General features: G+C 38.9%; 1 protein-coding gene and 1 pseudogene across 4 annotated transcripts in view; one reads left to right on the top strand and one right to left on the bottom strand.

Moving 5' to 3' along the window:
• USP31 (ubiquitin specific peptidase 31) overlaps nt 1-22,040 on the bottom strand; it is a 109,572-nt gene that overhangs the window by 42,513 nt on the left and 45,019 nt on the right. For all 4 annotated transcript variants that reach the window (XR_012122261.1, XM_036992350.2, XM_036992351.2 and 1 more), the window contains exons 2-5: nt 5,820-5,957; nt 3,942-4,027; nt 3,761-3,853; nt 3,043-3,178 (exon numbers count right to left, since the gene is read on the bottom strand). Coding sequence is in view for 3 of the 4 variants with exons in the window: in XM_036992350.2 (XP_036848245.1) it covers nt 3,043-3,178; nt 3,761-3,853; nt 3,942-4,027; nt 5,820-5,957 (453 nt within the window). In the remaining variant the exon portion in view is untranslated. The remainder of the gene's footprint in view (nt 1-3,042; nt 3,179-3,760; nt 3,854-3,941; nt 4,028-5,819; nt 5,958-22,040) is intronic.
• LOC140844083 (presenilin-associated rhomboid-like protein, mitochondrial pseudogene) lies at nt 5,979-14,984 on the top strand (annotated as a pseudogene).

Raw genomic sequence — 22,040 nt, 5'->3', positions numbered from 1 at the left:
CACCTGATCATCTACATTTGCTCTCTTACAACACTGAACTATGTTTTCTACCTTTATCTTGCATCTACCTACCACTTCAGCATTTTATTAAAAAATAATAATAATAATAATAAAGGGAGAAATGTGGGATTCACATAAAAATCAAGTATAAAAATCAAATGAATATTCATATTTGACCTGATTGTTTATAGTTCATAATGAGTGATCAAAACCAAAAGTTTTTGTGATGACTGCCCTTGTACTGTTCACCATGTAAGAACTTATTCACTATGTAAAAATTTGTTCACCATGTTAGAACTTGTTCGTTATGCTTCAGAAGATTGGAGACTGACAAGAATTAGGCTAGGGGTGGATTAATGATTGTACATAGAGCATTGACTCCCCTATACAGAATTTTATTGTTGTTAACAACCATTTGATCAATAAATATGAGAGATGCCCTCTCAAAAAAAAAAAAAAAAAAAAACCCTAAAGACTCTGCTCCAAAACTACTAGAACTAATATCTGAATTCAGCAAAGTTGCAGGACACAAAATCAGTACACAGCAATCTGTGGCTTTCCTATACACTAACACTGAACTAACAGAAAAAGAAATCAGGAAAACAATTCCATTCACAATTGCATCAAAAAGAATAAAATACCTAGGATAAACCTAATCAAGGAAGTGAAAGACCTAGACCCTGAAAACTATAAGACACTCTTAAGAGAAATTAAAGAGGACACTAACAAATGGAAACTCATTCCATGCTCTTGATTAGGAAGAATTAATATCATCAAAATGGCCATCCTGCCCAAAGCAATATACAGATTTGATGCAATCCCTATCAAATTACTAACAGCATTCTTCAACGAACTAGAACAAATAGTTCTAAAATTCATATGGAACCACCAAAGACCCCGAATAGCCAAAGCAGTCCTGAGAAGGAAGAATAAAGTGGGGGGGGGGGGAATCTCACACCCCAACTTCAAGCTCTACTACAAAGCCACAGTAATCAAGACAATTTGGTACTGGCACAAGAATAGACCCACAGACTAATAGAACAGAATAGAGACTCCAGAAATTAACCCAAACATATATGGCCCATTAATATATGATAAAGGAGCCATGGACATACAATGGAGAAATGACAGCCTCTTCAACAGTTGGTGTTGGGAAAACTGGAAGGCTACATGTAGGAGAATGAAACTGGATCATTGTCTAACCCCATACACAGAAGTAAATTCGAAATGGATCAAAGACTTGAATGTAAGTCATGAAACCATAAAACTCTTAGAAAGAAACATAGGCAAAAATCTCTTGGACATAAACATGAGCGACTTCTTCATGAACATATCTCCCCGGGCAAGGGAAACAAAGGCAAAAATGAACAAGTGGGACTATATCAAGCTGAAAAGCTTCTGTACAGCAAAGGACACCATCAACGAAACAAAAAGGCATCCTACAGTATGGCAGAATGTATTTATAAATAACAGATTCAATAAAGGGTTGACATCCAAAATATATAAAGAGTTCAGGCACCTCAACAAACAAAAAGCAAATAATCCAATTAAAAAATGGGCAGAGGAGCTGAACACACAGTTCTCCAAAGAAAAAATTCAGATGGCCCACAGACACATGAAAAATGCTCCTCATCACTAGTCTTCAGAGAAATGGAAATTAAAACCACAATGAGATATCACCTCACACCAGTAAGGATCGCCAAAAAGACAAACAGCAACAAATGTTGGCGAGGTTGTGGAGAAAGGGGAACCCTCCTACACTGCTGGTGGGAATGTAAACTAGTTCAACCACTGTGGAAAGCAGTATGGAGGTTCCTCAGAAAGCTCAAAATAGAAATACATTTGATCCAGGAATTCCACTTCTAGGAATTTACCCTAAGAATGCACAGCCCAGTTTGAAAAAGACAGATGCACCCCTATGTTTGTCGCAGCACTATTTACAATAGCCAAGAAATGGAAGCAACCTAAGTGTCCATCAGTAGATGAATGGATGAAGAAGATGTGGTACATTTACACAATGGAATATTATTCAGCCATAAGAAGAAAACAAACCCTACCATTTGCAACAACATGGATGGAGCTAGAGGGTATTACACTCAGTGAAATAAGCCAGATGGAGAAAGATATGTACCAAATGATTTTACTGATCTGTGGACTATTAAGAACAAAGAAAAATTGAAGGAACGAAACAGCAGCAGAATCACAGAACCCAAGAATGGACTAACGGTTACCGAAGGGAAAGGAACTGGGAAGGATGGGTGGGGGGGAGGGATAAGGGTGGGGAAAAAGAAACGGGGCATTACAATTAGCATGTATAATGTGGAGGGGTCATGGGGAGGGCTGTGCAACACAGAGAAGACAAGTAGTGATTTTACAGCATCTTACTATGCTGATGGACAGTGACTCTAATGGGGTGGGGGGGGCTTGGTGAAGAGGGGAGCCTAGTAAACATAATGTTCCTCATGTAATTGTATTACTGATACATAAAAAAAAAAGTATTTTGGGTTAATTTAAATAAAACTACTTGTCAAAAATTTACCCAAAAAAGAAAGAAGCAGATATAACTTTCTTTTCTCTTACCTAAATGAAAGTAAGAGACTGTTCCAGCTTAATCAGAAAACAAAATGAGCGGAGCATCTATATGCACCATACTAGCAAGAAGATGTCATCCTGTCCACCATAAATGGAAGGGGTTTTCAAGCACCACTAAGTCGAGTTTTCTAAGCCCCTCCACCCTTCCAACACCATAAGGATGCTCTATTGCCCACATAAGCAACTGTAAGAATGATTTAAAGAGGGGTTAAATAATTACACTTTATGAACAAAACTAAGAGGTGTTGGTGTAAAGTCACAGCTTTATATGTATAATTAAATGAAGCATGAAAAGCTTTTATGTGTGTTTTTCTCCTCTGGGTCTCAACATAGACTGAACTGGTTTCACATTTCTATCTAACCATATTGGGCACAGAACTGTTAAAAAATTCCAGAACAGAAAACAACACTTTTGTACTCATGTATAATCAGACTTAGCAGGCTTATTACCTGATCAGTGGGGATCTTTGTTTCCATAGACACTGCTTCCCGAAGTCTGGCGACAGTCCCAGACAGAGGCACAGCCACACCAATCCTCATGCAGTGAGAACATTTCCCTTGATACACGACGGTAACATAGAGAGGCCTGTACAGATCAAAGTCAGGTCTTCTCATTAGTTGCTTACTTCAACTAAATACAGAAGCAAAACAAACCTGATCTGAAATCAACACAGAACTGAATCTAACCCACACCATTATTGGTAAGCCAAATAAAAAAATTCACTTGGACCTAAGTAGAACTACTAAATGATAATCAAGATATCTTTGGAAAAGGCAATAAAACAAAATATAGCATATCAATACTAGGTTCTGTGCTTTGTATTTTCTTTAAAACAGCAAAACTCCTTAAACTTCTGAGGAACAGTTCAAATAAAGTAACTCATTAAAAGTGCAATGTAAAGTTTGTAGAGAATCCAGAAGGCACTCAAGAACCTTCCCCCGCTCCCTACTGTCAATGGATGACCAACTGATCTTGCCCCATGTACCTACTCCCCATGAAAATTCAAGCAGGCATTTACAAATTTCTATAAGGTTTTAACAATTCCTGCACTCAATTTACAACTAATCCCATTACTTCTCTAATAAGTAAGAAGACCTAACAGGAGCCTACAAAGGAAAAGGAACACACAGGAATGCACAGTCTTACTTTTACTAAATCTGTTCTTACCTTGTGTGGGGTAGAGGAATTGGCAAAGAAATACAGAGGAAAGGGTCAAAAGTGTTGCTCTGCTTCTGACAATGAGGACATGTCAAAGAAGACCTTCAAGAACACAAACATAAGACACAGTAAGATCACCAAGAGCTATGTCAAGCAGACAATATGAGGGAACATTTTTATTTGCTCATACCTGTACTGGGCTTGAAAAAGTTCTTGTACAAAAGTGCTACAGACAGGAAAAGATGGTCCCTCGGGCATATCAGTGTCCGAGGGTGGCTAAAAAAAAGTAAAGTAGAATTTCACAGACTAGAAGTACCAAATCTTGATTGAAAATGAACCTGAAAAAGTTATAAATGTCCTTGACTTCCTTACAAGCTGTGTCAGGTCAAGGTGCTCCAGGGACATAGCTGCCAGGTGGCAGGGCACATGGATTCATCCCTACAGGCTTTCCCATGGATGTACAAATCCATCTCTCCACCCCATCCAGGCAGTTGGGCAGTTTTCCTTTCCAAGGATGCCCCAATTCCCCCCCAACTCTCAAAGTTTCCCCACCAACCTCTTCCAGGGAATAATCCCAACCACTTCAAAAGTACTGATGCCTCCATGCCTAAATTCTCTTGCACCTACTAGCGGGCCCACTCATTTTGGTGCTAGTCACTCTACTTCTTATTTTACGTAACATCTTCATGTCCATCCTCCTAACAATTAGTTAATGAACATCTGGTACTATGTACAGAGAACACTGTAAGGGGCATTAGGACACAAAAATAAGTAAGACAGTGCCTGACCTTAAATATTCCTGATGGGAGAGTCAGCCACAAGCATATAGTCACATGACAGGTATAGAGTATTCAGGCACAAACAGGTTTTGAATCAGAATAATTTAACAATTTACCAAAACTAGAAATTTACATTTAAAGTATGGAAAAGAACTATTAAAAATACTGGACTTTGAACTGTTTAGTCTTCTAGACTGGACTTTGAACCGTTAGAGAGGAAAGCAACTCTTTAGTCTTAACTATTTCCATTATATAAATTATTTTATCCATATTAAGGCTACATGCATAAAAATTAAGAATAATTGCCCTTGTCTAGCTCGGATTAGCACATAGTCTACAGACACACACCTGATCATCTACAATTGCTCTCTTACAATACTAAACTATGTTTTCTAACTTTATCTTGCATCTACCTACCACTTCAGCAGTTTATTAAAAAATAAAAAAAATAATAATAATGAAGGGAGAAATGTGGGATCCACATATAAATCAAGTATAAAAATCAAACAAATATTCATATTTGACCTGATTGTTTATAGTTCATAATGCGTGATCAGAACCAAAAGTTTCTGTGATGAATGCCCTTGTACTGTTCACCATGTAAGAACTTATTCACTATGTAAGAATTCGTTCACTATGTAAGAACTTGTTCGTTATGCTTCAGAAGATTGGAGACTGACGAGAACTAGGCTTGAGATGGATTAATGATTATGCATTGAGCATTGACCCCCCTATACAGAATTTTATTGTTGTTAACAACCATTTGATCAATAAATATGAGAGACGCCCTCTCAAAAAAAAAAATTGAGAATATTCTATGGATTCAGTTCCTATACTCAAATACAATTGTAACTGCAGAAACATCCACTGGTTTCCTTTTTAATTGTGTACTCATTCCAGTGATCTATAGGCTATGTGTCTCACTGGAGTAGAAGGCAAAGCTGATTTAAAAACAGCTTAGTGAAACGGAATCACTTTATTTTAACGTAAAGCCAGGCATGCATGCATGTTCCTCCTCTCATTAGATTGTAAGTTCCTTAGAGACAGTGTTTCTTGTATTTCACACAGCCAACACAGTAGTAAACATGGGGAAAATTCTCTAAGTAGCCATGAACTTTATACTTACCAAGAGCTTACTCAATTTCACTTTATTAACTCAATGTAAACTGCAATAACTCAGTAGAGGTCTGGGAGAAGAATCTACACTCTCTCCTTATTCCATTTACTAAATAGCCGCTGAACACCCGGCTCACTGCTCCTGGTCGCCCCGCCAAGGTGTGTGCCCTCACCTTCAGAGGAGGCTGGCCGCTCTGTTTCACAGCATGATTGAGGTCTTCGTGAACTCGGTCCAAAAGCCACAGTAGAAACTCCTGGGCATCGTGCTGGGAACTTCCTCGATATTGTAGTGCATTCTTTGACACAATACTCTATAAATATAATTATTTATATTTCATATAATTAAATAAATTAAGTAAATAAATCAGCATGAGTAGTTTTGGGTTCCTGTCTTTAAAGATAAACTATTTATAATCCCAAAAGGGATACAAGATCTCAAGAGTGTTAGAGAACACTTCCCAGAAAGGCAGCAATACAAAAACAGATGCTCAATATAAAAACCCCACCTCCAGAAACATGTATGGAAAACTTAAATGCACCTATCCACCAATCTTACTTTGAGGAATATATCTAAAGGAAACCATCAAAACATCATGCCAAGACTTCTAATTCATTCATAAGGCTTTATAAATAGCAAAAAATTGGTAAAAACTTAAACATCTTATAAATGAGAATTGGTTAAATAAGTAACATAAAATTGGATTATAAACCAAAGTATAAAATAAACAAGTCTGTATAACATAAATGAATGAGTGAATAAATACACGGGGGAAATAAATCTTCTTATAGAATAATTTCAAATAATTTATGTCTACCATCTCACCTCCGGGAGTTGGACTTTAACCCCCAATTATGAGTGTGGGCTGTGATAGAGACTTGTTTCCAAAGGCAAGAGTATGCAAAGAGGAGCAGCCAGAGAAAGGCTGTAAGTGAACTGGTTAATTAAGATGACAGGCTCTGGAGGATGTAACCTGGCAAATCTCTGTCCACCACTATTTGTGAGGCCTGGGCCTACTCTCTTCCAAAGTAAAAAGGACAAAAATTATTTAGTGTGATGGTTACAGAAGAATGTATGCATAACATTTCACATGTAAATGAGATGTAATAAGTAAGCACTCAGATTCCAGCTTTGAGTACCGGATTTAGAAATGGGGAGAAAAGAGGGGAGGTAACTGCAAAGAGAGAGCAGTTAGGAGACAAATGAAATGATGAAGCAAGAAATACTGAGGGTCAAAGCTAAAGCAGTGAGGACAGAAATGTGAAGGCAGATTTGAGAGGCTCAGGAATTTAGGCAGGAGAACTGACAGGATATGTGACCTAAAGAACGAACGCAGTGAGTGGGGAAGGAGGCATTAATGTCACTCAGGTGTCTTGTTTGGATATGGGCAATTGGTAAGACCCTTCATCAAAACAAAATAAAAAAGGAAAAAGTCTAGGAAATAGGGTGATGAGTCCCTTTCAAACCCATTGTATGTGAAGTTCTATGGAATCTCCAAGAAAAATTAAAACACACATCCGGGGCTCAATGGAAGAGTCTATGCTGAGGGCAAAGATTTGGGGATCAACAGATGGGTGATAATTAAAGTTATGAGGATAGCTGAGACTGCTCAGACATAATCATTAGAGATCAAGTCAGAGGACAGAATGCAGAGGCCCTCTATATTTAGGGGGCTCTCAAATGAGACCAAGAAGAGGCCATCAAAGATATGGCAAGAAAATAAAGCAGGAGAATGAAGTCCCAAAAGTCAAGAGAAGAGAGTTAGGAAGATGAGGGTGGTCAATGTTGTTAAAACTGAAAACAAAACAGTGATCAAAGAATGAAAATCTGTCTATTATATTGTCCAATTAAGATAATGATAATAGGAGATGAAAAGAAGGGATCGATTTATGATTTGATTACAAAGAAGAATGACCATAGCTTGATTAGATGTGAATTATAACAAAAAGATGATTTACAAAGACTAAAATTTAGGGAGGAAAAAAATGAAAGGGACACAAATGAGAGAATATGGAGGTGTTATTAGCAAAACTTAATAAACTAAACAAAGTAGCAAGGCTGAGGGTGGACCCTGACAACAAAGTTTCACGTGACTGGAAGGGTACCTACCACTTGAATGTTGTCTCCTAAACAAAAGGAGAAATGGGTGTGAAGTAGTCTTCACTATACTACAAAACTATCCCCAGATGCTATTCAAATGACCAAATCCAATATTTTTTTTCTCAGTCTTCACCTTCTTCAATTTCCCTGTAGTATTTTATATGCTTTACATCTTTCTCCAACTTAAAATAGTTTGGCTTGTGGCTTATGTTCTCATTTAGGAGAATCAAAACCAGAGCCATTGGTATGGGCAGTGGAAGTGTGTGAGCTATAGAAGAAAGATTTCCTAGTAAAGAAAAATAAATCAATAAAAACAGCACCAGGAATACTGCCGATGATGTGGCTGAGAGGATGGAAGAGAAACAGGTGGCTGGTGATACTGTATTTAAGGATATAAGAAATCAAAATCAGTATGACACCAAGGTTTTTAGCTTCTGACCTAGGTAGATAATGAAATCAGGAATAGAGGAAGAAACTGGGGACTGCAGAGCTTTGAACATGTTGAGTTTGAGGTATGGACAGGATCCCCAGTGAGGACAAGTCTGGTACTCAGGAAAGAGCTCTGAGCTGGGAGGTCAAGTCAGAATGAAATACACCTAATCCTGTGAGCACACACACACCCCAAAGAAAAGAGGTGGCAGCCAGGAGTGCCAGGGAGATGGAAGCAACGACATGAACTGCTGCAGAAAAGTCAACAGAGGCACTGAGACGGGCCTTTGGAATGACAAATTAAGAGGCTGACTGCCTGTGCAGTTTCAGAGAGAGTTAAAGAGAAGAAAAGGTAAGAAAATTGAATGATTGCAAGACTACCCTTCATACCCAAGCAACTCAGTCATAAAAGGGAGGAGGACAGAGGCTATGACTCTCTGGCTGGGGAGCCTACAGAGCAGAGGGGTGTATATGCTGAGGGAAGAAGCTGACAGAAAGTCAACACCTGAAGAAAGATGATTTTTCCCATAAGGAAAGAAGGAAGGATTCAGGAAACAGGCAGAAGAACTGCCATAAAGAGGAGGTGAGAGAGGCAGAAGAGGAGGAGGTAAGAAGAGTTATGGATTCAGAGGGTTAAAGACAGGAAGTCAGAGAACCTTTATTTGTGGAGGAAACAGAGGACAACGGCCAAGAGGAAGTGTTAGGTACAGAGGGACAGTACCAAATCCCAAGGCAGGTCGCTGGGGCACACAAACTGCAGGAAGCATAGCAAGCGTCTCTTCAGGAACCTTCCCCCTTATTTACTCTCTATTGGGGGGTGGGGAAGGGGGGCGGTTCTGAGCATATGCATCCTAAGAAATTAGCTGAAATAAAACTTTCTTATAAGTCTAAGCAGATATTTTAGCACAGTGTCCCTCAAATTTCAGAATGGAGACAATACTCAATTCTTTACCAGAAATGCAATAAATCTGATTTATGATTCAGCCACTACACTTTAACTCACCCAGCATTTATCCACCAATCGCTCTATACAAGGCACTGTACTGAGGCTGCTCAACAAGATTTTTGTTGGGCACGATGCAACAAGCAACAGGACTTTCAAAGCCCTTTGTAACTAGGGCAGAAACTGCTCTGGGTCAGCCCCACCCAAATCACTACATCACAAACTAAAGGAAATTTTATAGGAAACCTCACTGAACATACACAAACACAAAGCCTCCTTTTTCTGCCTCTTTTTCCCCCTTCATAATGGTGACTTCTTCCCACTGCAGGGACTATTTACTTCACTTCTTCCCCAGATAAAGCAAAGAAAGAAAAACTGTAGATAAAGAAACCTGGGCTCAGGCCTGGCTCTGCCACAATTCACTGGTTATCCTCAGCAATCCATGGAACCTATGATGCCTGGGTTTATAAAACAGCTGAGTTGGGCCATTGATGAACCCCCGACACCCCAAATCTTCACAGAGCTCTTTCCCCAGAACCCAACAACTGATTTGGTTTTTGTTTTGGGCCATATCAAAACTGCCTTGCTTGGCCTTTCATGATTTTTTTTGTAATTAAACTTTGGTTATTTTTAGTTAGTGTCCTAAAATTAATCCTTCTGTATTTTTGCAGTTTTAAAAAAAGTTGATTATCAGCTGCTCACTCTGGAGCATGCCCACACTCCCTCCTTGAGTGTGTACTTTGCTTTATTAAACTACTCTTGGCTTGTACCTGCTCAACCTGCTCATGACTTTTTTTCTCAATCAGTCAAGGACCCTCCATGAGTTGAGGTCTCACACAGCATGCAGGGAGATCTCCCTAGATTGAATTGTGACAACATTTTGGGCAACCATGAAGGGACACTTAACATGGTACTCACTAGTGCTCTAGGTTTAGCTTTCTTATTCAGCAAAAATGTGGATTCAGAAAAGCACCCAGGAAGGTTGAACCTTAAAGACCAGACACAAGAACAAGTGGTGAAGCACATAAGAGAACTGCTTTGATTCCTCCTGTAGACAAAGCAGCCTTTTATCCTTCTATCCCATACTGACTCTTGTAAAGCCTTTGTTTTTATTGTTGGGTTTACAGGCTGTGCATCTGGGTCAGCTGACATTTGGAAAGATGAATCACTGAAATCCAGGGTCCAGAGTTATTTTGATGGTATAAAAGCTAACTGGTTGGATAGCATAAGACCACAAAAGGAAGGAGACTTCAGAAAGGAAGTTAACAAGTAAGTGATGGAATATGCTCAGTGATGGCCAGCGGACTGTGACAGCTGTCATAGCTGCAAATATTTTTATATTCTGTTTGGGGAGGGTATCTTCTCTGCAGCGGACGATGATCAGATATTTCACTTCCAACCCAGCCTCAAAGGTCCTTTGTTCTCCAGTGCTGCAGTCAACATTCAGTTGCTTCTCCTTGTTTCACATGGCAGCAAATATGTATGTTTTATGGAGCTTCACCTCCAGAACAGTGAACATTCTGGGTCAAGAGCAGTTCGTGGCAGTGTACTTACCTACAGGCGTTATTTCGTTTTGTCAGTTATGTGCACAAAGTTGCCACAGGAAGATATGGACCATCACTGGGTGCATCAGGCACAATCACGACTGTCCCTGCTGCTGTCGGCACTAAAACCCCAGGGGAAGGCTCGCCATTAGCTTTCTTCCATGTACACGTTCACAGCAGGGAATGCCCTAAAAGCCATTATTGCCACGGATGTAACAGGAAGGATCCTAGAATGGTAATTTTTTTTATCATGCAGCACATCCTGGAGGAGCTCTCTTTGGAATATGGTGTATTACCTATGGTCATGAACTCATCTGGGAGATCAGGCAGCCTCTAGTGAAACTCTGTCATGAACTGAGGACTAATGGCCCCCAAGGAGGAGGTGGCTCTAAGTAAAACTGAGTGTCTGGTCCATGCTGCCTCAAAGCCTTAGGAACATATAAGCCCTGGAGTGACCAATCTTTGTTCCTGCCTGGAAGACACCCAGCATCTAGCTTTCCCAGTATTTTGAATTATGTTTCCAGTACATGTCTTACTAGAAAGTGAATTATGACAAAGTTGTGAAATAAAGGTTTATAGCTCTTAAAAAAAAAAGTTGATTATGACTACAATGACATCTGTAAAAAGCAGCACCAGTACAATCTGAGAAATTAAAAATCGTCACTTCTGTGAATAATAGATTATGAATCTTCTTAAAACTAATCTACATATTTGTGTATTTTATAGAATTTGGGTGTGGTGTTTGGGAAAACATTAAACTGAGTCTGTTAGCTTAAATCCTGTATATCCTACTATAAATAAATTTAACCACTCCAATTTTCTCCTCATAATGAGCCTTACATCTAGTTACTAAACAATAAAGTAAAAGTCAAAACACATGTATAGGGCTTTCGAATTTCATAAAATTTCTCTTTACCCTTCAAATAAAACTTAAAGGCCTACAGCAATAGAGAACTGTTTTCCCCTTAAAGAAAAAAAAAAAAAAGAGTCGGAAAACATGGCCAAGAAAAGAAAAAGAATGGCATCTATCCAACTGGCACTATAAAATTAGACATGCGGTTCTTCGTTTCTGTAGAGCCCTAGCCCAGAAGCGGCAGAATCCTCAGCTCCAGGGAAAAAACGGTGACTGGCTCTGGACTCTGCTGACCTGCACCTCAGAAGATGACAAGGCATGGCCACTGGTGATTTCCTCCCATGGGGACTGGACATGGCAGTAGTGGTCAGACCCAACTCAGCAGGAGTTGTGCTACTTTCGGGGAAAAGGTAGCTTGCCAAGATTCATCACACCAAACCTTCACCCACTTGCCTTGATTCTGTGCCATAAGAAACACAGAATTTATTTTCAGTGATTCTGGGTAAGAAACTGAAGAACTTGGGAGGACATCAATATCTATATCTTAAGAGAAAGATGAAACGTGAACAGCTGGATTCATAGATGGTACCTAATAGTGAAATTTGGTTTCTGGACTGTGATGGAAAGAACAGAATAAACGTGTGTCTTGAAAAAAGTTTCATCTTTCGAATCTGACTTTCTAGACAACTACAAAGTTGATGAAGAAAATCATTAACTAAAACATAGGGGATGAAACAGGTACAAATAGACGAACATTGTAAAAACAGATATGACCTATGAAAAGCAGTGGTAGAGAAAGTGTCCATATAACAGTATTCCATCTCAGGGTACAGAATGCAGCCATGCCTGAACACGGGCTCTCTGTGCCCTTCATCCACTCTCTCCTCTTCATCTTCACCTACGGTGGGGAAGTCTTTTCACATAACAGCACCAACAGGCTGAGAGGCCCTCAGTATTAGCCAGTAGGGCAACAACAGGCCTTTGAAAGCCTCCAGACTTTCACACATACTTTGCCTCTGACTGAAATGCCCTCCACTCCATCCATCCCCAAATGCACTCCCCCTCACTCTCCTTCTTCAGCAAGATAGAGCTGGAACCCTGGTGGGAGAGCAGAGAGAAAAGGAAGGAGGCAATGGGAATAGACCCTCCGTCCAGGATGGAAAGGCAACTCACTGAGGATAGTAAAGTGCAAGGCACAAACTGTCCACTAAATTCACATTTGGCCAAAAGGAAAAGTGAGCTATTTCTGGTACAGTAACCCATGATCCCTCCAGACAGAAGGACCTAATATAGGTAACCCAAGTACAGGTATCCCTTGTATCCAAATTTTCATGACCCAGATTCAGGAACTAAACAGATTTGAGTAGTAAGGGCTATTTGCACTGTCAGAAGATTAGCTTTGGATAGTAAACAAACTTCCATGTACCACAAACTTGGTGGCAGGACTCACTGCTGAAATAAAGACTAGGAAAGGGTATATATCTTGCCTAAGACAAAGCTGTAATAAAAAGGTTAAGAAACAGTGCATTTCAAGAAATTATAACTAAGGATGGAAACATGGTCAAGAGCTTTAGAGCTAGGATAAAAGGGAAAAAGATAAAAAGGAATATACCCCAAGTGATTCAGCTGCTGAACAATGAGCAGATTCCCCAACAGATCCTAAGACTCCGTAGGTAGAAAATATAGAGCAGGAGATGACCTCCAAGTATTTAAACAGTGGTTGGAAGATTCTGCTAGAAATGCAATGGATTCTTAATATCTGGGTTCAAGTCTTCTTTCCACCACCTTTCACTTAACGCATGTTTCCTCTGAGCCTTGGCTATCTTTTCTACAAAATGGGGACAATAACACTTTTCTGAAGGATTACTGTGAGGCTTTGGTGAGATCACAAAAATATTTTATGAACTCTATAAATCTGCTGTTGTATAAGTTCGAAAAGTCAAGAAAAAAGAAAGGAATTATTCTATGATACTATATAATCCTAGAAAATACCTAAGAGAAACAAAAGGAGAAAATACCTAATGCACTAGCTCTTGACCCTTGGCTGCACATGAGAATGGAGGAATTTTTAAAAAATAAAAGCCATGTCCTGACAGCAGCCCAGAGATGCTAATTTAATTTGTCTATTGTGGGGACCTGATCATCACTGATCTTTTATCAAGTGTTTTTTTTTTAAACAATTCTATTTCTATTGTGAAGCCAAGACTGAGAAAGAATGTGGCCACACTGGAAAAGCTCTGAAGTTTCACTTCTAAGAGCACTTATGGGAGGCTCTTTTGTCCTCACTGTATTGTATCACTTACTACACTGTATTTTATTCATATCAACCAGGACACAGAATCTCCTATCTGTCTCCACCACTACACAGTGATCAGGAATGCCTTATTTATTGCCCCAATACCTAGAAAATACTACACTTGACAAAGAGTAACAATAATAGTTAATATTTGAGTGCTTGTAATGTATCAGGTATTACACTAATTGTTATATATATTATTTCCTATAAAATTAATCCCTGGAAACTCCCTATGCTATTAAGTATTATTATTATTTACAGACCAAAAACCTGGGCTCAGAAAAGTGAAGTTACTTGTCCAAAATTACAACCATTCTCAACCTCATCTGATTAAAACAGCCAGAAAATATTTTACACATAATCCTTCAATAAATTATTTTTTTTCCTTATGATTCAGGATCATACAGGGCTTGAAATTCTTCACTCTGAATGTCAACTGCCATGCAGACATAAAATGTGTATTGGAGACTGAGCTACAGTAACACCAAGCCTGAGCCTTCTGGGAATTTATTTGATTTTAAATAAATCCTTGTTAATCAGTATTTGTTTTGTTGTATTTGCATTTCTTCCTATGACTGAAATATGGCCCAGAAACAAAAATGCAATTATCTAGTTGAGATGTTATTATTTGAGAAGTGAGGAGGAATTTGGACTATGTCAGAAGATCAAGTTACAGCATGTGAAGAACTATGTGCTGCCTGAGCATCCCAGGATGTTGGAGAAAGCAAACAAATGAGACAATGGTCTGCCTTTAGAGAATTACACCTGTCTCTCATCCACAACTGTAAGGGGAGTGTTCTGCACCTTATAATGCTCAAGCTGCCCTGATGGTGGAGATGAATTCTGATCCTGTCCATCCTTCCCAGCACACTCTATGTGGCCAAGCTCAGCTGACTCCAAGTTTAAAGTCAGCTCCTGTCACCAAGATGTGTTTATGTATCCAATCAAGTAACTGAAGAGTGCCTTCTTTTTGGTCTCCTTGTCATTTTCCAGCACAATCTAAGATTCTTCCCAACTACAGTAAAATAAAGCTTTTTTTTTTAAAGGAAGGGGACATTTTTGGCTAACAACACAATCAAAAAAGGCAAACATCCAGCCCTGGTGTAACTAAAAGGTCATCATATGGCAGTGTAATAATCTTCAGTAGTTAAAAGTCAAAACAGAAAAACCAGAAAAGCCATATAAATATCTAAGAAGTTATTATGTATGGCTTTTCTAGTTTTTCTGTTTGACTATACTATAACATTATAAATGTTTTGAGTTTTAGAAAACATGGAAAAATACATAGTGCAATTAAGTGGAAAGATGCAAAACTACATATGAATATAATTTCAAGCTCTTAAAATATATTTTTAAAGATCTTTTCATCTTTTATCCTAACTATACACCAAAGCAGGAACAGTCATTATCTTAGAGTGGCAGGTTTTAGGTGATTGAGCTTTCTTCTCCAGACAATTCTGTATTTTCCATGTTTCTAAAATGAGTTTGTTGATAACGATAGCCCAGTGATACTTAAGGGTGATCTTATGATAGAATACCCTGGTATTTTGGCCAGGGAATCCATACCTTATGCACAGAAGAGGAAGCTGGCAAAATAAAGAAATACACCTTATTTCTAGCAGAGGCCAGGACTGACTGGGAGAGCACACCTGTGTGCAGCCTAGGAGTCAGCCTGGTTTGACAATCAAGCCCTGTTGGGTGTGGAGCAGTGATACTGGCAGGCCCATGGCTTGAAAGTATCTTCAGCAAGTACTCCCAATAAAACTTAACGAGAGTACTCTGGGTGTATTGCAATATGAACGTATAAGAGAGATTCGCTGGATCTCTATCTGTTTATGAGTAACATCTCTTGGTTACTACTAGCTGATGTTTCAGATACCAGAATGCAGTAACAGAATAATGCTTCAAGTCAAGATTACTCCACAATATTTTGGATCCCTTTATAAAATTGGCTGTTTGGTCAAAAATATTTTAGATCTATTTATCATCAAATACCAGTGTATCCAAAATCAAGAGGATGTATACTTTGCCTCTTCGTGTTTGTGTGGCTGTGTGTGTATCAGTGGTGTATGTATGTACACAAATGCACACACTGATTATACAAGAAGTATATGCACGTTTAGCCTTGAGATAGTTCACAGCCTAACCTCATGCCTCTCCCACTCCTTGACTTTCTCACCCTGTTTCACCATTTCAAGTATGTGTAGGTCACTTTACTTCCACCTCAAAGAGGAGTGCAACTCAACTGAGAACACTGACGGGCCCCTGTGTGCTTGTGAGCAGCACTTGGCTACGTTCACAAGCCAAGCCCACATACCCATTCTGCTTCTCTGCACTTTATCAGGAAGCTAGTCCTGCTGTTCTTTTTTTTCTTTTCAGCTTGTTTCCTCTGCCAGTTCTCTCAACCCTCACAAGAATCAGGTAGCATAAAACCAGCACAGGTACGAGCATCCAGCTCACCCTAGCTCCAGGCTTTTCCTAAGCAGAGGACAATTTAGAACCTTCTAGCCTAGGCCTGGTCTGGCCTGCTCCAATCTCAACCGATTCTAATAGGTTCGGGCCTTGGTCATCTTCCTGGAGAATGTGAAGGCTAAATCCAAGTGTGTGAATATACAGCAAACAAAGAGAACTCTATGAAATCCAACTAGGTTGACTCCCCAAATTACTGAAATATTACTACCAGATAGGTATTTCCTACTTTCACTAACAGATGAAGCTGTCCTACATCACCTCGAACACATGCAAATTTAAACAACAAAATGCTGTTTTCCACTTATCAAGTTAAAAGCTTTTAGTGAAGTACAATAGACATTTTTCCACAGTAAATGACACAATCCTTCTGTAAAATAAGGTAATATGACTTAAGAACTTTCAAAACAGATGACCACTGACCAAGGAATTACACTTCTATAGATCCTACAGAAATCAAAAGTAACTGTAGTTTTCTTAGTGATTTTAAGAACTCACATATATTGCAAATGATAACCATTTTCTACTCAAAAAACGTGAAAGATTTTTATGAAAAATACGTTCATCACAACCAGAAACCATCCTAAAATAGGTTTCCAAACCTTCACAATAACCTGAAGAAATTTTTTTTTCTTGGTATCATTAATCTACAATTACATGAGGAACATTATGGTTACTAGTCTCCCCCATCACCAAGTCTCCCCCACAAACCCCATTATACTCACTGTCCATCAGCGTAGTAAGATGCTGTAGAATCACTACTTTTCTTCTCTGTGCTGTACAGCCCTCCCCCTGCCCACCCACATTATACATGCTAATCATAATGCCCCCTTCCTTTTCGTCCCCCCCTTATCCCTCCCTTTCCACCTATCCTCCCCAGTCCCTTTCCCTATGGTAACTGTTAGTCCATTCTTGGGTTCTGTGATTCTGCTGCTGTTTTGTTCCTTCAGTTTTTTCTTTGTTCTTATACTCCACAGATGACTGAAATCATTTGGTACTTGTTTTTCTCTGCCTGGCTTACTTCACTGAGCATAATACCCTCTAGCTCCATCCATGTTGTTGCAAATGGTAGGATTTGTTCTCTTCTTATGGCTGAATAATATTCCATTGTGTATATATACCACATCTTCTTCATCCATTCATCTACTGATGGACACTTAGGTTGCTTCCATTTCTTGGCTATTGTACATAGTGCTGAGATAAACAGAGGGGGGCATATTTCTTTTTCAAACTGGGCTGCTGCATTCTTAGGGTAAATTTCTAGAAGTGGAATTCCTGGGTCAAATGGTATTTCTATTTTGAGCTTTCTGAGGAACCTCCATACTGCTTTCCACGATGGTTGAACTAGTTTACATTCCCACCAGCAGTGTAGGAGGGTTCCCCTTTCTCCACAACCTCGCCAACATTTGTTGCTGTTTGTCTTTTGGATGGTGGCTATCCATACCGATGTGAGGTGATATGTCACTGTGATTTTAATTTCCATTTCTCTGATGACTAACAATGTGGAGCATCTTTTCATGTGTCTGTTGGCCATCTGAATTTCTTCTTTGGAGAACTGACTGTTCAGTTCCTTTGCCCATTTTTTAATTGGCTTAATTGCTTTTTGTTTGTTGAGGTGCGTGAGCTCTTTATATATTTTGGATGTCAAACCTTTTCTTCAGATCTGTCATTTATGAATATATTCTTCCATACTGTAGGATGCCTTTTTGTTCTATTCATGGTGTCCTCTGCCGTACAGAAGCTTTCAGCTTGATATCATCCCACTTGTTCATTTTTGCTTTTGTTTCCCTTGCCCGGGGAGATATGTTCACGAAGAAGTCACTCATGTTTATGTCCAAGAGACTTTTGCCTATGTTTTATTCCAAGAGTTTATGGTTTCATGACTTACATTCAGGTCTTTGATCCATTTCAAATTTACTTTTGTGTATGGGGCTAGACAAAGATCCAGTTTCATTCTCTTATATGTAGCTGTCCAGTTTTCCCAACACCAGCTGTTGAAGAGTCGGTCATTTCCCCATTGTATGTCCATGGCTCCTTTATTAATTGACCATATATGTTCGGGTTAATATCGGGACTCTCTATCCTGTTCCACTTGGTCTGTTCTTGTGGCAGTACCAAATTGTCTTAATTACTGTGGCTTTGTAGTAGAGCTTGAAGTTAGGAAGCGAGATCTCCCCCACTTTATTCTTCCTTCTCAGGATTGCTTTGGCTATTCCGGGTCTTTGGTGGTTCCATATGAATTTTAGAACTATTTGCTCTAGTTAATTGAAGAATGCTGTTGGTATTTTGATAGGGATTGCACTGAATTTGTAGATTGCTTTACGCAGGATGGCTATTTTGACAATATGAATTCTTCCTAGCCAAGAGCATGGGATGAGTTTCCATTTGTTAGTGTCCTCTTTAATTTCTCTTCAGAGAGTCATGTAGTTTTCAGGGTATAGGTCTTTCACTTCCTTGGTTAGGTTTATTCATAGGTATTTTATTCTTTTTGTTGCAATTGTGAATGGAATTGTTTCCTGATTTCTCTATCTGCTAGTTCATTGATAGTGCATAGGAAAGCAACAGATTTCTGTGCATTAATTTTGTATCCTGCAACTTTGCTGTATTCAGATTAGTTCTAGTAGTTTTAGAATGGAGTTTTTAGGGTTTTATATGTACAATGTCATGTCATCTGCAAATAGTGACAGTTTGACATCTTCTCTACCAATCTGGATACCTTTTATTAATTTGTTTTGTCTGATTGCCGCAGCTAGGACCTCCAGTACTATGCTGAATAACTGTGGGGAGAGTGGGCATCCCTGTCTTGTTCCAGATCTTAGAGGAAAAGCTTTCAGATTCTCACTGTTAAGTATGATGTTGGCTGTTGGTTTGTCATATTTGGCCTTTATTACACGGAGGTACTTGCCCTCTATACCCATTTTGTTGATCATTTTTATCATGAATGGATGTTGAATTTTGTCGAATGCTTTTTCAGCATCTATGGAGACGATCATGTGGTTTTTGTTCTTTGTTTCATTGATGTGGTGGATGATGTTGATGGATTTTCGAATGTTGTACCATCCTGTGTCCCTGAGATGAATCCCACTTGGTCATGCTGTATGATCTTCTTGATGTATTTTTGAATTCGGTTTGCTAATATTTTTTGAGTATTTTTGCATCTATGTTCATCAGGGATATTGGTCTGTAATTTTCTTTTTTGTGGGGTCTTTGCCTGGTTTTGGTATTAGGGTGATGCTGGCTTCATAGAATGAGTTTGGGAGTATTCCCTTCTCTTCTGTTTTTTGGAAAACTTTAAGGAGAATGGGTATTATGTCTTCTCTGTATGTCTGATAAAATTCCAAGGTAAATTCATCTGGCCTGAAGGTTTTGCTCTTGGGTAGTTTTTTGATTACCGCTTCAATTTCGTTGCTGGTAATTGGTCTGTTTAGACTTTCCATTTCTTCCTTGGTCAGCCTTGGAAGGTTGTATTTTTCTAGGAAGTTCTGCATTTCTTCTAGGTTTTCCAGCTTGTTAGAATATAGATTTATATAGTATTGGCTAATGATTCTTTGTATTTCTGTGGGGCCCGTAGTGATATTTCCTTTTTCGTTTCTGATTTTGTTGATGTGTGTAGATTCTCTTTTTCTCTTAATAAGTCTGGTGAGGGGCTTATCTATTTTGTTAAGTTTCTCAAAGAACCACCTCTTAGTTTCATTGATTTATTTCTCTTGTTTTATTCATCTCAATTTTCTTTATTTCTTCTCTGATCTTTATTATGTCCCTCCTTCTGCTGACTTTCGGCCGGCCGCATTTGTTCTTCTCTTTACAATTTCAATAATTGTGACTTTAGATTATTCATTTGGGATTGTTCTTCCTTCTTTAAATAGGCCTGGATTACTATGTACTTTCCTCTTAGAACTGCCTTTGCTGCATCCCACAGATGTTGGGGCTTTGTGCTGTTGCTGTCATTTGTCTCCATATATTGCTTGATCTCTATTTTAATTTGGTCATTGATCCATTGATTATTTTGGAGCATGCTGTTAAGCCTACATGTGTTTGTGAGCCTTTTGGTTTCTTTGTACAATTTAGTTCTAGTTTTATACCGTTGAGGTCCTAGAAGTGGTTGGTAGAATTTCAATCTTTTCGAATTTACTGAGGCTCATTTTGTGGCCTAGTATTTGGTCCATTCTGGAAAATATTCCATGTGCACTTGAGAAGAATGTGTATCCTGTTTCTTTTGGGTGTAGAGTTCTGTAGATGTCTGTTAGGTCCATCTGTTCTAGTGTGTTGTTCAGTGCCTCTGTGTCCTTACTTATTTTGTCTGCTGGATCTGTCCTTTGAAGTGAGTGGTATGTTGAAGTCCCTCAAAATGAATGCATTGCATTCTGTTTCCTCCTTTAATTCTCATAGTATTTGTTTCACATCTGTTGGTGGTCCTGTACTCCGTGCATATATATTTATAATGATTATATCCTCTTGTTGGACTGACCCCTTTATCATTATGTAATGTCCTTTATCTCTTGTTACTTTCTTTATTTTGAAGTCTATTTTGTCTGATACTAGTATTGCAACACCTGCTTTTTTCTCTCTGTTATTTGCATGAAATATCTTTTTCCATCCCCTGACTTTTAATTTGTGTATGTCTTTGGGTTTGAGGTGAGTCTCTTGTAAGCAGCATATAGATGGGTCTTGCTTTTTTATCCATTCTATTACTCTGTGTCTTTTGATTGGTGCATTCAGTCCATTTACATTTAGGGTGATTATTGAAAGATATGTACTAATTGCCATTGCAGGCTTTAGATTCGTGGTTACCAAAGGTTCAAGGTAAGCTTCTTTGCTATCTAAGTAACTTAACTCGCTTATTAAGCTATTATACACACAGTCTGAAGATTCTTTATTTCTCTCCCTTCTTATTCCTCCTCCTCCATTCTTTACATGTTACGTGTTTTATTCTGTGCTCTTTTGTGTTTCCTTTGATTTTGTGAGTAGCTGATTTTATTTTTTGCCTTCAGTTAGTATTTGGTTGGTCTGCTTTCTTTGCTGTGATTTTATTTTCTCTGGTGACATCTGTTTAGCCTTAGGAGTGCTTCCATCTAGAGCAATCCCTCTGAAATACCCTGTAGAGGTGGTTTGTGGGAGGCAAATTCCCTCAACTTTTGCTTGTCTGGGAATTGTTTAATCCCTCCTTCCTATTTAAATGATAATCGTGCTGGATACAGTATTCTTGGTTCAAGGCCCTTCTGTTTCATTGCATTAAATATATCATGCCATTCTCTTCTGGCCTGTAAGGTTTCTGCTGAGAAGTCTGTTGATAGCCTGATGATTTTTCCTTTATAGGTGACTTTTTTTCTCTCTCTGGCTGCCTTTAATACTCTTCCCTTGTCCTTGATGTTTGCCATTTTAATTATTATGTGTCTTGGTGCTGTCCTCTTTGGGTCCCATCTGTTGGGAGTTCTGTGTGCTTCCATAGTCTGCTAGACTATTTCCTTCCCCAGTTTGGGAAAGTTTTCAGCAATTATTTCTTCAAAGACACTTTCTATCCCTTTTTCTCTCTCTTCTTCTTCTGGTACTCCAAATGCAAATATTGTTCCATTTGGATTGGTCACACAGTTCTCTTAATATTCTTTCATTCCTGGAGGTCCTTTTCTCTCTCTCTGGTCACTTTCTCTGTGTTCCTCCTCTCTGATTTCTATTCCATTAATGGCCTGTTGTATCTCATCCATTCTGCTTTTGAGTCCTTTCAGAGATTATTTTATTTCTGTATTCTCCCCCCCAACTTGATC

This window comes from Manis javanica, chromosome 10, assembly GCF_040802235.1.
Source record: "Manis javanica isolate MJ-LG chromosome 10, MJ_LKY, whole genome shotgun sequence".
NCBI classification, from domain to species: domain Eukaryota; kingdom Metazoa; phylum Chordata; class Mammalia; order Pholidota; family Manidae; genus Manis; species Manis javanica.
Note: the sequence above shows the minus strand (reverse complement) of the source record. Positions and strands in the feature narration are given on the sequence as shown.